At 47.8% G+C, this 14414-nt stretch overlaps 1 protein-coding gene across 1 annotated transcript in view; it reads left to right on the top strand.

Annotated features, from left to right (window-relative positions):
• Positions 1-14414, top strand: part of RFC3 (replication factor C subunit 3) — a 62501-nt gene that overhangs the window by 39583 nt on the left and 8504 nt on the right. Inside the window, exons 5-8 of the mRNA XM_075334608.1 lie at positions 2824-3005; positions 11524-11660; positions 11807-11905; positions 13592-13661. Of these exons, the coding sequence (XP_075190723.1) occupies positions 2824-3005; positions 11524-11660; positions 11807-11905; positions 13592-13661 (488 nt within the window). The remainder of the gene's footprint in view (positions 1-2823; positions 3006-11523; positions 11661-11806; positions 11906-13591; positions 13662-14414) is intronic.

Raw genomic sequence — 14414 nt, 5'->3', positions numbered from 1 at the left:
AGTTTCTTGTTCCGCGTGTTATCACCGGCTGTTGTCGTGGACAGAGTCTCCGGTCCTTCCGGTTCTTGCTCTGTCTTTACTTGTGGGTGGCTATTCTCCTTCAGCTTTTGCACTAAACTGGCTAGATCTGGTTATCCAGGGGGTGTATATGCTCAGAGGGAGGAGCTACACTTTTTAGTGTAGTACTTTGTGTGTCCTCCGGAGGCAGAAGCTAAACACCCATGGTCTGGGTCTCCCATTACGGAACTATAAGAAAAAGAATTTACGGTAAGTAAACAAAATTCTCTTTTTTTGGGATCTGGGTCTCTGTGAGGGCTCTCTTTTTTTGGGTAGATGTGATGTTTTGATTGTCTGTTATTGCAGTGTTGCTGTAACCAATAAACTAATTCTGGTGTGTGTTTTGTTTTTGTTTTTTGTTTTTCTTCTCATTACAGCCTTTAACAACCAGATTAATTTATTTTAGATTTTGATAGGTCAGGCGTTTCTGAATATGGCGATACCAAATATGTGCTTTTTATTTTGTTTTCTCTTCATTGAGGGGGAAAAAAGTAAAGAAGGGAATGATTAATATATTTTTTTCCTTATTTTAAAAAACGTTTACTCTTTTTTATTGTTTTTACTAGTCCCTTTCTAATATACTTCCGTCGCTTCTCCTGATCAGAGTGATGCTTCAGCTCCTTTCTGTATGCAGAAATGCTTATCCCCTGTGAATGTCGGCACTCAGCCGGCGTTCTCAGGAACTACATTATGATAGTGACAGGGATCATCAGCTGACCTCCAGCTGTCATGACATCCCATTGGCACCTCATGATCACATCACAAGACTGCCAATGGCTGCTGGGAATGGTGTGATCCATGTTGAATCCTGCAGTCTGAGTGTTACAGCAGGATTTAACTAGTCAACATGCGCAGGTGGATCTCCGATCCACCCACGCCTGTTAGCTGTACATGTCATCAGATCAGCTTGCATGTGTGGGAAACAAATTGGCTTGCTGCACAAGCCAGCATTACATCATAAGTCGTAAATTGGTTAATGTGATGTGATCCCTGCTTTTGTGTGTGTTTTATCAGGATATATATGTGTACAAATCTGTCTACACCTGTATAGCTCTTTATTGAAGCTATGGTTGGGCAATCTGTTTGCAGAGAGCCTCAGATGTGATAATAAAACATCCCATTAAGGCTAGTTTCACACTACGTCTTTTTAACATCCGCTGAAAACGTTTTTTTAGCGGAAGTACGGATCCTGCTTTTACAGCAAATAACGTATGCAAACGCATATGTTATTTTGCAGGATCCTGCACTGGATGTTAGGGGCGGGCAAAGGAGTCATGTGATCGGGATTGAGGGGAGCTAGACTGGGAGGAGGCTTCTGACAGCTGCATACGCTGGTAACCAAGGTAAACATCGGCCTTGGATACCCGATATTTACCTTGGTTACGAGTGTCTACAGCTGCTAGGAGCCGGGCTGCGTGCACATAGCAGAGCCGGGCTGCGTGCACATAGCAGAGCCGGGCTGCGTGCACATAGCAGAGCCGGGCTGCGTGCACATAGCAGAGCCGGGCTGCGTGCACATAGCAGAGCCGGGCTGCGTGCACATAGCAGAGCCGGGCTGCGTGCACATAGCAGAGCCGGGCTGCGTGCACATAGCAGAGCCGGGCTGCGTGCACATAGCAGAGCCGGGCTGCGTGCACATAGCAGAGCCGGGCTGCGTGCACATAGCAGAGCCGGGCTGCGTGCACATAGCAGAGCCGGGCTGCGTGCACATAGCAGAGCCGGGCTGCGTGCACATAGCAGAGCCGGGCTGCGTGCACATAGCAGAGCCGGGCTGCGTGCACATAGCAGAGCCGGGCTGCGTGCACATAGCAGAGCCGGGCTGCGTGCACATAGCAGAGCCGGGCTGCGTGCACATAGCAGAGCCGGGCTGCGTGCACATAGCAGAGCCGGGCTGCGTGCACATAGCAGAGCCGGGCTGCGTGCACATAGCAGAGCCGGGCTGCGTGCACATAGCAGAGCCGGGCTGCGTGCACATAGCAGAGCCGGGCTGCGTGCACATAGCAGAGCCGGGCTGCGTGCACATAGCAGAGCCGGGCTGCGTGCACATAGCAGAGCCGGGCTGCGTGCACATAGCAGAGCCGGGCTGGCTGGCTGGCTGGCTAGAGAGAGAGAGAGAGACTGTGACTGTGACTGTGACTGTGACTGTGACTGTGACTGTGACTGTGACTGTCCCGGGCATGCTCAGTACAGAATCAGGATCCTGTTATAACGCAACTGAACGACTTTTGGTAGGCAGGATCCAGCACTCATTGACATGCAGTGCAGCTCGCGGCGCAATGTCAAGGATCCTGTGACATACGTTAATTTGACAAAGCCAAAAAACGCTACATGTTGCGTTTTTGAAACGTGTTAAATTAACGCAAAATGACGGATCCTGCGTCTAACGGACGCAAACGAATGCAAACGGAAGTGGACGTGAGTACATTGAAAATGCATTAAACACAAAACGGATTTGCACAGGATCCGTACTTCCGTTAAAAAAACGTTTTCAACGGATGTTAAAAAGACGTAGTGTGAAACCAGCCTTACTTTCATACAGGTTGGGATTTGTTTGTCCAGTAGCTTGGTACAATAATCAGTAGCACAACCATCAGGAGCATAGCATTAGTGGGTCTCCACGCTGTCTTCCTCGTGATATATATAGATATAGATATATATTATAGATATATATAATATACACATTGTATGGTTTAGTTTTGTACAGTGAAGCTGAACGTTCCTGTAAAGTTGTCATCACTTACACAGTTATTTCTACTCTCTCTATAGTTGTCCTTCTTACAGAGGTGGATAAACTGACTAAGGATGCTCAGCACGCGTTGAGAAGAACTATGGAGAAGTACATGTCTACTTGTAGGCTCATTTTATGTTGTAATTCTACATCAAAAGTCATTGCTCCAATAAGAAGCCGATGTCTGGCAGTGCGTGTGCCCGCCCCGAGTGTTGATGAGGTATGGTTCATCCTAAGAAGGTAATTAGTTTTAGTCTAGAAGATTGTGACTATATATATATATATAATGTGTGTGTGTGTGTTGCTTTTATGTACTGTCCTTGCTTCTGCACTCCATGATCAATCAGAGAAAAAAGTATGGTGTTAAGCCTATCCGTTCTATGCTGAGACTCCATTCTGAGCTGGGCTGCGGTCACTGACCTTAGCGGTGGCATAAAGTGCAGAACTAAACTCCCGACTACTAGCCAACACCATAAAGCCAAATTCAGACATACTTGTATGATGCTGATGAATGGACTGGATGAATGGACTGGACAAGGGTCTCCTGTCCCAAACTTGAGTTTAATGGGTGTTTTTATAAGGCTGTCAAGTTTTGGTCACTTAAAGCATTTCTGTTCATATTCCGACTATGATACACAGATGTCTGAATGATGCTTAAACAGGTATTCTCATCTCCAAGATCCTATCCCAATATGTAATAGAGATATTAATATTCGCAAATACCACCAATTAGAAATGTAGTATAGTTCTCCTGCTATAGCCATATCTGTTACCTCATGTGCAGGGCACTGCAGCTTAGGTATCCTGGGTTACATCCACTCATATTGACAGTTGCTCATTTTTGTAGCCATGGATATCCAAGCTGCAGTGCCCTGCACATGAGGTAAGAGACATAGCTATATCAGGAGAACTAAACTACATTTCTAATTGGTGTTACGTATTTGCTAATATTATTTAGCCTACGACATCTTGGGACAGGATGTTAAAGAAGTGACTTCCCCTTTAATGTCATGTTCACACATAGTGACTAGGTTGCAGATTTGTCAGTGGAACGTCTGCAGGGTATTACAGTAGCAGCAAAGTGAAAAATAACATTCTAATCCACCGCTGAGAAAATCTGTACAGAAATGTGAAAAGCAAATGTACATAAAAAAAATGTGCAGTGTATTTGCAACTAAATCCTCTTGATCTAGTGATCTGTCTGCAGATCATAACCTACAGGATCTGTGTTTTGGTGTTTTTCTTTTTCGCTCCTAATTGGGAGACCCAGACAGTGGGTGTATAGCTACTGCCTCTGGAGGCCGCACAAAGAACTACACTTAAAAGTGTAAGGCCCCTCCCCTTCTGGCTATACACCCTCCCGTAGGAGTACGGATTCCTCAGTTTTAGCTTTGTGCGCAAGGAGGTCAGACACGCACGCATAGCTCCATTGTTTTTAGTCAGCAGCAGCTGCTGACTATGTCGGATGGAAGAAAAGAGGACACATACAGTGTCCCCAGCATGCTCCCTTCTCACCCCACTTATGTCGGAGGTGTTTGTAAGGTTGAGGTACCCATTGCGGGTACGGCGGCAGGAGCCCACATGCTGATTCCTTCCCCATCCCTTTTTACAGGGCTCTGGGTGAAGTGGGATTTACCGGTCTCCAGGCACTGAGACCGGGCTCCATCTACAGCCCCTGGAGAAGATGCTGGATGGAGCGGAGTACGTCAGGGACATGGCCCTGCTTCCTTAAGGTACTCTGTGTCCCCGTGCATTTGGCGCTCACACCGCAGCATGCTGGGTGTTGTAGTGCGCCGGGGGACGTCAGCGCTGCGGCGCCTGTGCCATGGCCTCATTCAGCTTAGCTGAAGCAGGCACACTTATGGGATCGGCCGCGCCGGCCGCTGGGGCTGCGGCACGGCTGGCACTTGTAGTGCGCCGGGGACTTCAGCGCGGCCTGCGCTTTTACGGCGGCCGCGCTGATAACTACAGTCCCCGGCTTTTTGCGGCCTGTTTCCGTTCGTTCCCGCCCCCGGACCTGCCAGTCAGGAGAGGGGCGGGACGCTGCCCACGTCTAGGACTCGGTCGCGCCGGCCGCTGGAATAGCGGCGCGGCTGGCACTTGTAGTGCGCCGGGGACTTCAGCGCGGCCCGCGCTTTTACGGCGGCCGCGCTGATAACTCGAGTCCCCGGCTTTTGCGGCCTGCTTTCGTTCGTTCCCGCCCCCAGACCTGCCAGTCAGGAGAGGGGCGGGACGCTGGCCAGTGCATCAGCGCTGAGGGCTGGAGTCGTTTTTACATACTCCAGCCCTCACAGTCAGCACAGAGGGGACACTGTTCCCGCACTTTTGTTTGGGAACTCCCACGGACCGCCCCTCTCCACACAAGCCGGCAGCCATTCTTGCCAGACACGCTGTGCTGCAGAGGGGAGCCGGGGAGACCCAGACAAGGCATTCTGCAGCCTCTACCCGCTGTTCAGCGGGCGGTAAGCAGCCCTCAGGGCTCACCCCCTCTTGTGCTCGTAGTATTCTTAGTATTTTGTTGCTACAAATACTTTGTACTGCATAGCGCTGGTCGCCCTTTTGGCTATAGACTCTCTCACATGCAGAGAGCCAGCAGCATGTCGCCCGTAAAACGCAAGGGTGCCAAAGCACAGACATTATATGCTTCCTGCACCGCATGTGGGACTTTTCTACCGGCAGGCTCCACGGACCCCCATTGTGTGCAGTGCTCGGCCCCTGCGGCGCTTGCACAGTCGGGACCTCTGCTGGACGTGTCCCAGGGTGTACCACCTGTGAATGCTGTCCAGGTGACAGGAACTGAGTTTGCAGCTTTTGCTGACAGAATGTCTCTCACTATGTCACAAATTCTTGACACATTGCGAGCTAGGCCTGTACTTCAGACCTCGGACACTGTGCAATCATTGCCCCCTGGTCCCCCTCAGCTCCTAGCTCCGGGACGGGCATCTACACCTCAGGGTGAAGACTCTGACTCGGACGATGGCCCCGGGCAGCCTAAGCGGGCTCGTTATGACGGGCCTTCACATTCATCTCAATGGTCTGGATCCCAGCGGGATGAATCTATGGGTGATGAGGCGGACGTAACTGATCAGGATTCTGATCCTGGGACCGCTCTCAATCTAGATACACCAGATGGTGACGCCATAGTTAATGATCTTATATTTAACATCAATAAGATGTTGAATATTTCCCCACCAGCTCCTCTTGTAGAGGAGTCAGCTTCGCAGCACGAGAGAATCCATTTCAGATACCCTAAGCGTACATTAAGCACTTTTCTGGACCACGCTGACTTCAGAGACGCAATCCAGAAACCCCACGCTTATCCTGAAAGGCGTTTTCCTAAACGACTTAAAGATACACGCTACCCTTTTCCCTCTGAAGTGGTCAAGGGTTGGACCCAGTGTCCAAAAGTGGATCCTCCAATTTCCAGGCTTGCAGCTAGATCCTTGGTTGCTGTTGAAGATGGAGCGGCACTTAAAGATGCCACTGACAGGCAGATGGAGCTCTGGCTGAAATCCATCTATGAAGCGATTGGAGCGTCATTAGCGCCTTCTTTTGCGGCCGTATGGGCACTCCAAGCTATCACGGCCGGGCTTGCGCGAGTCGACTCAGTCACACGTGCATTTGCCCCGCAGGTAGCACCATTGACCTCGCAAATGGCGGCATTCGCGTCGTACGCGATTAATGCTGTTCTGGACGCTACAAGCCGCACGGCAGTGGCGTCAGCCAACTCAGTTGTTTTGCGTAGGGCTCTGTGGTTGAGACATTGGAAAGCAGATTCTCATTCCAAGAAGTGCTTAACCAATTTGCCTTTTTTCTCGTGACCGATTGTTTGGAGAGCGTTTGGATGAAATCATCAAACACTCCAAGGGTAAGGACTCTTCCTTACCGCAACACAGACAAAACAAGCCCCAACAGAGGAGGGGTCAGTCTGGTTATCGGTCCTTTCGAGGACAGGGCAGGTCCCAATTCGCCTCGTCAAAAAAGACTCAAAAGGACCAGAGACGTTCAAATCCTTGGAGGTCTCAGTCACGCCCAAAAAGACCAGCCGGAGGAACCGTTGCCAAAACGACGTCCTCCTGACTTGCGGTCTCCGATACCCACGCCCGCGGTCGGTGGGAGGCTGTCCCACTTTGGCGACATTTGGCTAGCAAGCGTCAAAGACCGTTGGGTGAGAGATATTCTATCTCACGGGTACAGGATAGAGTTCAGTTCTCGTCCGCCAACTCGTTTCTTCCGAACTTCTCCACCACCAGACCGAGCCGATGCTCTGTGGCAGGCGGTGGCCGCTCTAAAGGCGGAAGGAGTGGTGACCTCCGTCCCTCTTCAGGAACAGGGTCACGGTTTTTACTCCAATCTGTTTGTGGTCCCAAAAAAGGACGGATCGTATCGTCCCGTCCTGGATCTGAAGTTGCTCAACAGACACGTAAAAGTCAGGAGGTTCCGGATGGAATCCCTACGCTCCGTCATAGCCTCAATGTCTCAGGGAGATTTTCTAGCATCAATAGACATCAAAGATGCGTATCTCCACGTGCCGATTGCACCAGAGCATCAGCGTTTCCTACGTTTCGTCATACACGACGAGCACCTACAGTTCGTAGCGTTACCCTTCGGTCTGGCAACAGCCCCCCGGGTCTTCACCAAAGTCATGGCAGCAGTAGTAGCTGTTCTGCACTCGCAGGGTCACTCGGTCATCCCGTATCTAGACGACCTGCTTATAAAGGCATCCTCTCAAGAAGCATGCCAACACAGTCTGGAGGTGGCGCTAGACACTCTCCAGACTTTCGGGTGGATTATCAACTTTCCAAAGTCTCATCTAACCCCGACCCAATCTCTGACTTATCTTGGCATGGAGTTTCATACTCTATCAGCGATAGTGAGGCTTCCACTGGACAAGCAGTGCTCGCTACGGACTGGAGTGCAATCTCTCCTTCAGAGCCAGTCGCACTCACTGAGGCGCCTCATGCATTTCCTAGGAAAGATGGTAGCAGCAATGGAGGCAGTCCCGTTCGCGCAGTTTCATCTGCGCCCTCTCCAATGGGACATTCTGCGCCAATGGGATGGGAGATCGATGTCCCTCGACAGGACGGTCTCCCTCTCTCAGACTGCCAAGGACTCTCTACGTTGGTGGCTTCTCCCCAACTCATTGTCACAGGGAAAGTCGTTCCTTCCCCCGTCCTGGGCAGTGGTCACGACAGATGCGAGCCTATCAGGGTGGGGAGCGGTGTTTCTCCACCACAGGGCTCAGGGGACGTGGACTCAGGAAGAGTCCACCTTGCAGATCAATGTTCTGGAAATCAGAGCAATCTATCTTGCTCTGCGAGCCTTCCAACAATGGCTGGAAGGCAAGCAGATTCGGATTCAGTCGGACAACTCCACAGCGGTGGCGTACATCAACCACCAAGGGGGAACACGCAGTCGCCAAGCTTTTCAAGAAGTCCAGCGGATTTTGACGTGGGTGGAAAGCAGAGCGTCCACCATATCTGCAGTTCACATCCCAGGCGTGGAAAACTGGGAAGCGGACTTTCTCAGTCGCCAGGGCATGGACGCAGGAGAATGGTCCCTTCACCCGGACGTGTTTCAACAGATCTGTTGCCGCTGGGGGTCGCCGGACGTCGATCTGATGGCGTCACGGCACAACAACAAGGTCCCAGTTTTCATGGCACGGTCTCACGATCACCGAGCGCTGGCGGCAGACGCATTGGTTCAGGATTGGTCGCAATTCCGACTCCCCTATGTGTTCCCACCTCTAGCATTGTTACCCAGAGTTCTCCGGAAAATCAAGTCCGACTGCCAGCGAGCCATACTCGTCGCTCCAAATTGGCCAAGAAGGTCGTGGTACCCGGATCTGTGGCATCTCACGGTAGGCCAGCCGTGGGCATTACCAGACCGTCCAGATCTGCTGTCTCAAGGGCCGTTTTTCCATCAGAATTCTGCGGCCCTGAACCTGACTGTGTGGCCATTGAGTCCTGGATCCTAGCGGCCTCAGGTTTATCTCAGGGAGTTGTTGCCACAATGAGACAGGCTAGAAAACCATCCTCAGCTAAGATCTATCACAGAACGTGGAAGATATTCTTAGCGTGGTGCTTGGCTCAAGGGTTTTCTCCCTGGCCATTTGCATTGCCAATTTTTCTTTCCTTCCTGCAGTCTGGGTTGGAAAAAGGTTTGTCCCTTAGCTCGCTTAAGGGTCAAGTCTCCGCGTTATCCGTATTCTTTCAGAAGCGCTTGGCACAGCTTTCTAAAGTACGCACGTTTCTCCAAGGAGTTTGTCATATCGTTCCTCCTTACAGACGGCCATTGGAACCCTGGGATCTGAACAAGGTTCTCCTTGCTCTTCAAAAGCCGCCTTTCGAGCCCTTGAAAGAGGTTCCCCTTTCTCGGCTTTCACAAAAGGTAGTTTTTCTTGTAGCGGTCACATCTCTTCGAAGAGTGTCCGAGCTGGCGGCGTTATCTTGCAAATCTCCCTTCCTGGTGTTTCACCAAGACAAGGTAGTACTGCGTCCAATTCCAGAGTTTTCTCCCAAGGTGGTTTCTTCCTTTCATCTCAATCAGGATATCACTTTGCCATCTTTGTGTCCGCATCCAGTTCACCAATTTGAAAAGGGTTTACATCTGTTGGACCTGGTGAGAGCACTCAGGATTTACATTTCTCGCACGGCGCCTCTACGCCGTTCGGATGCGCTCTTTGTCCTAGTCGCTGGTCAGCATAAGGGATCGCAAGCTTCCAAATCCACCCTGGCGCGGTGGATCAAGGAACCAATTCTTCACACATACCGTTCTGCTGGGCTTCAGATTCCATCTGGACTGAAGGCCCATTCTACCAGAGCCGTTGGTGCGTCCTGGGCGTTGAGGCATCAGGCTACGGCTCAGCAAGTGTGCCAGGCGGCTACCTGGTCGAGTCTGCACACGTTTACCAAACACTATCAAGTGCATACCTACGCTTCGGCAGACGCCAGCCTAGGTAGACGGGTCCTTCAGGCGGCGGTGGCCCACCTGTAGGAAGAGGCTGTATGACAGCCCGTTCATGTGGTATCTTTTTACCCACCCAGGGACTGCTTTTGGACGTCCCACTGTCTGGGTCTCCCAATTAGGAGCGAAAAAGAAGAAGGGAATTTTGTTTACTTACCGTAAATTCCTTTTCTTCTAGCTCCAATTGGGAGACCCAGCACCCGCCCTATTTGTTTTTAGGGTTTCGTTTTTTTCGGGTGCACATGTTGTTCACGTTGTTTCTTAAGTTCTCCGATCTAGTTATCGGATTGAATTTGTTTTTGAAACTGTTATTGGCTTTCCTCCTTCTTGCTTTGGTACTAAAACTGAGGAATCCGTACTCCTACGGGAGGGTGTATAGCCAGAAGGGGAGGGGCCTTACACTTTTAAGTGTAGTTCTTTGTGCGGCCTCCAGAGGCAGTAGCTATACACCCACTGTCTGGGTCTCCCAATTGGAGCTAGAAGAAAAGGAATTTACGGTAAGTAAACAAAATTCCCTTCTTTTTAATCATATTTTTTTCAATTAACCCCTTCCTGACATTGGATGGGGGGGGTGAGTTTTGCCTCTCCCTTTGAGAGATCTGTGTGACCAGCCAATTGCAGTAGAACATTTAAAACAAATTCTTTTATCATAGCTGGGCATTGCTGTATGTGCTGTTTCAGATGGCACCAATCCGTGTGTAGGCCCCCGGTGATGCAATGGTTGTTCCACCCGCAGCGATCACTGTGATTGGCGGGTCAAATGCAACTGGTCAATCGCAGCAATTAACATATAAAAATGCTTCTATTATTGGTCAGTGGGGATTGGTACTGTGTGGACCTGCAATCGCAGGCAAATAGTAAAATGTAAATGCTGTTACCGCTGTGCACATTTCTTTTCCAATCCGTAACGGTGTGCAGAGCGGTTGTGCTACCCCCGTGTTGTCATTTGCCTGCTGGGACGTGTAGTGCTGCTGCTCCAGAATTTGTACTGCTCCTGCTGCTGTTGTGTGCTGTGTCACACGCTTTTGTGATCACCACAGTGTCTTCTCCTAAATTCCACCTGATTCAGATGTCCAAGCATGGACCACAATGTACGGACTGGCCGCAGGTCTCCCAACCCCAGTGTCGCAGCATATAGATCTAGAAGGCTGAGACGCTCGAGTCAGGAGAATGTCTGTGCACTGCGGCCCAATGTGCTCAGACATCTGGATGCTCCCTGAATGATTGAAATGATATTCCTTGTAGCAATGAATCATGAGATTACTGGTTAGATAATTGCACATTTGATTGTTCGGCAATATGCAGTGTAGACATTGTAACTTTCATATTTTATATATATATATATATATATATATATATATATATATATATATATATATATATATATATATATATATATATATATATATATATATATATATATATATATATATATATATATATATAAATATAATTATCCATGTATACTGTTACGTTATGAAAATTAAAGTCTCGAAAAAAAAAACATGAAATATCTTCCTAGATATTTGACATATCCACATCATTTATTGTGAGATGCTGGACTTGCACCTCGCTCCAGAATAGGGGACACCTGGCACAGATTGACTAGGAAAGTAGCTATTCATTCCTATTGGCCCTGTCCTCCTGGAGATAGATGGGGCCCACACCTCTCAGACATTATTGCACATTCTGTGAATATGTCATAAATATCTAATGTAGGAATATTCCTTTTTATTTTTTTGTTTTGTATTGAACAAAACTTTTCCTTGCAGATCTGCACCGTTCTGTTTAATGTATGCAGAAAAGAAGGACTTTCTCTCCCACAAGAGCTCGGTCGGAAGATTGCCGAGAAATCTGGCCGAAACCTGCGTAAAGCTCTTCTCATGTGTGAGGCTTGCCGCGTTCAACAGTACGTATGCTGATGGATAGATTTATTTGATGTAATATTCAATGTTTGTCAGATTGAATAGCCATACAACTGTAAAAAAATGAAAATTTTATTTAGTTAGTATTGATTTTATTTATATATATATTTTTTTTTATTAAATATTTCAGGTATCCCTTCAGCTCAGATCAGGACTTACCAGAGACGGATTGGGAGGTTTATGTGAAGGAGACTGCTAATGCTATAGTCAGCCAACAAACTCCGCAAAGGTCAGGACATTTATTTATCAAAGTGAGCTGCGGAATTCATTGAAAATTATACAAAATGAATGTAAACCACCTCTATGTATTACTCCACTGGCCAAATGTATAATTTTTCCTTGGAGCTATTTTATACCCCAGACATTTTTGTCCAAATATATTAGTTGTATGTGATCTTTACTGTATTGTGCAACTTTTTGTCTAAAAAGACCTAAAATGAAAAGCATTTTGATTACATGAACCTCTGTGTTTCGGAGAATTTAGTGCCAGAACCGGCATTGAATTCCAGAGGACAAAAAAGAAGGGCCTTAAAGTGCAATTGACCCGATGAATAAGAAAACTAGCACCATAGTGCCACTTATTACCAGTAACACAATGTCTGACCCTCGAGCCTTGCCATCTGAAATGATGCCCCTCTTTAGGCAGCTGTTTCAGGGTTCGTACCCCCTCATTGGTGTACACTAGGGTACTTGCTGGCTCCCTGAGGGCAGAAGCAGGAAACTTTGAATACCCTGCACCCCCGCTTAGGCAAAGCTCACATCAGCGGTATTTTGCCGCAAAACCGGATCCATCACAAATGTTTCACTTCTATTAATTTCCAATGGAGTCGCGGCAAGATGCAGTCACATGTGGTTGCGTGCGTCATACAAAACCGCATGTGACCGCATCTTGATGCGACTCCATTGAAAGTGAATAGAACTGAAAGGCATTTGTGACTGATCCGGTTTTGCGGCAAAATACCGCTGATGTGAGCTCTGCCTTACTGTAATATTCGGTCTCAGATGTAAAAGGAGCCATAATTGGATTACTGTTAATGCAAAGTATGAAGTGTATGATCTTGCATACCATAGGAGTATGTATGTCTTTCTGTTCATCCATCAACACTCAGGAAAATTCTGCTGGATGAGTATATAAAGTGAATTGTCCATTACTGTGTAGAAGGACTGTCCATCTGTCACTGAGCAAATGTTTGGGCATTTTAGATTTCATCCGTTCTAAGTAATGTTCAGCCAACCGTGATGTTCTCTCATTGCTTTTACCACCACTGTCCTATAGTCCAGATTTATATGGAAAAACCTTCAGAATAAAGTCAATGAAAGTCAGCAATTAGTCAATGAATATTTGTACAAAATGGTGCCAGATTTATATATTGCTGACATTCATGCTTTTTGAAGAAAAAAAAAGGGGAGCATCTCAATTATCTTATTAAATTCCCTTTTTTTTTTTTCTTCCATAAGTCTTTCTGTTTTTGTCCTCCTCAAAGGGGTATTTCAGTCTGTCCACTGGATGCTGGGGTCCCCAATTGATTGCCAGAACAAGGATCTCGAAGAGTTGAGAGGAGGCTGCAGGTCGCACATGCACACTTCTGCCTCATAGAGGTCTGACACTTGTGTAGTTGTCAGAACTGGTGTTCTTCAGTGTCAGAGTTGACTTGCACAGCAGTGTCTGTGTGCGATCTGCAACTCCCATTCAACACCGCTGCAGTCTTACAGCCAGAGGAGAGCAGGCATCCCAAGTGATTTTTTTCTGGTAATTGGGGGTTCCAGCATTCTAACAGTTATCACCTGTGAGTGCTGTTCGTGATGACGTTTGGCTGTAATACCCCTTAGAATGTTGGAATGCGACCAATAAGTTATTATCACTGTACTTTGACTATATTGTGTTTGCACCTTTGTAATGTTCTGATCTTAATAGGTTGCTGGAAGTTCGTGGACGACTGTATGAACTCTTAACCCATTGTATTCCAGCTGAGATTATAATGAAGGTAAGTGGGGTTTCCATTATTATACAGTGCATTAAAGGGAACCTGTCGCTAGATTTGGCCACTATAAGCTGTGGCCACCACCAGTGAGCTCTTATACTCAGCATTCCAGAATACTGTATATAAGAGTCCAGACCGTTGTGTAGAACATAAAAAATCACTTATATTATACTCACCTACTTGGCAGTCTGGTCCTTTTGGGTGTCGGCGCTGTCTGATGCGGCACCTCCTGTCTGCAGCGATCAGTTCTCCATCTACCAAGCCCAGTGTGGATGACCTGTCCTACATCATCCACAGAGGCCAACATTGTGCTCCTGCGTTAGTGCACTTTCATCTGCACTGCTGATTGCAGATCAAAGTAATATAGTGCGCAGGCACAAGGAAAGGTTAAATACCACACAGGACTACCAAGATGGTATAAAGGGAACTATTAGCAGGACGATGGTTGCCATTTTGATGTATCCGTTCCCATAAAGAATGTTGTAGGTGCCAATGGGGAAGGCCAATAGCATCCATTTAAATGTAGTTTAAAAACGCAGTTTTTTTAGGCTGGAAAGGGCCAAATAACGATGGCCCTTCCCACCCTAATAATATCAGCCCCCAGTTGTCTGCTGCACCTTGGCTGGTATTAGAAAAATGAGGGGATCTCACATCATTTTACTTATTTATTTATTTTTAAGTCAAATAACTAAAAAAAAAAAAGTGTGGGATCCCCTCTATTTCTTTATCGTTCCTTTGGGAGACCCAGACCTTGGG

The sequence above is a fragment of the Anomaloglossus baeobatrachus genome, chromosome 2 (genome assembly GCF_048569485.1).
Source record: "Anomaloglossus baeobatrachus isolate aAnoBae1 chromosome 2, aAnoBae1.hap1, whole genome shotgun sequence".
Lineage (NCBI taxonomy): Eukaryota > Metazoa > Chordata > Amphibia > Anura > Aromobatidae > Anomaloglossus > Anomaloglossus baeobatrachus.
The sequence above is the reverse complement of the archived record's forward strand: the minus strand, read 5'-3'. Positions and strand labels throughout refer to the sequence as shown.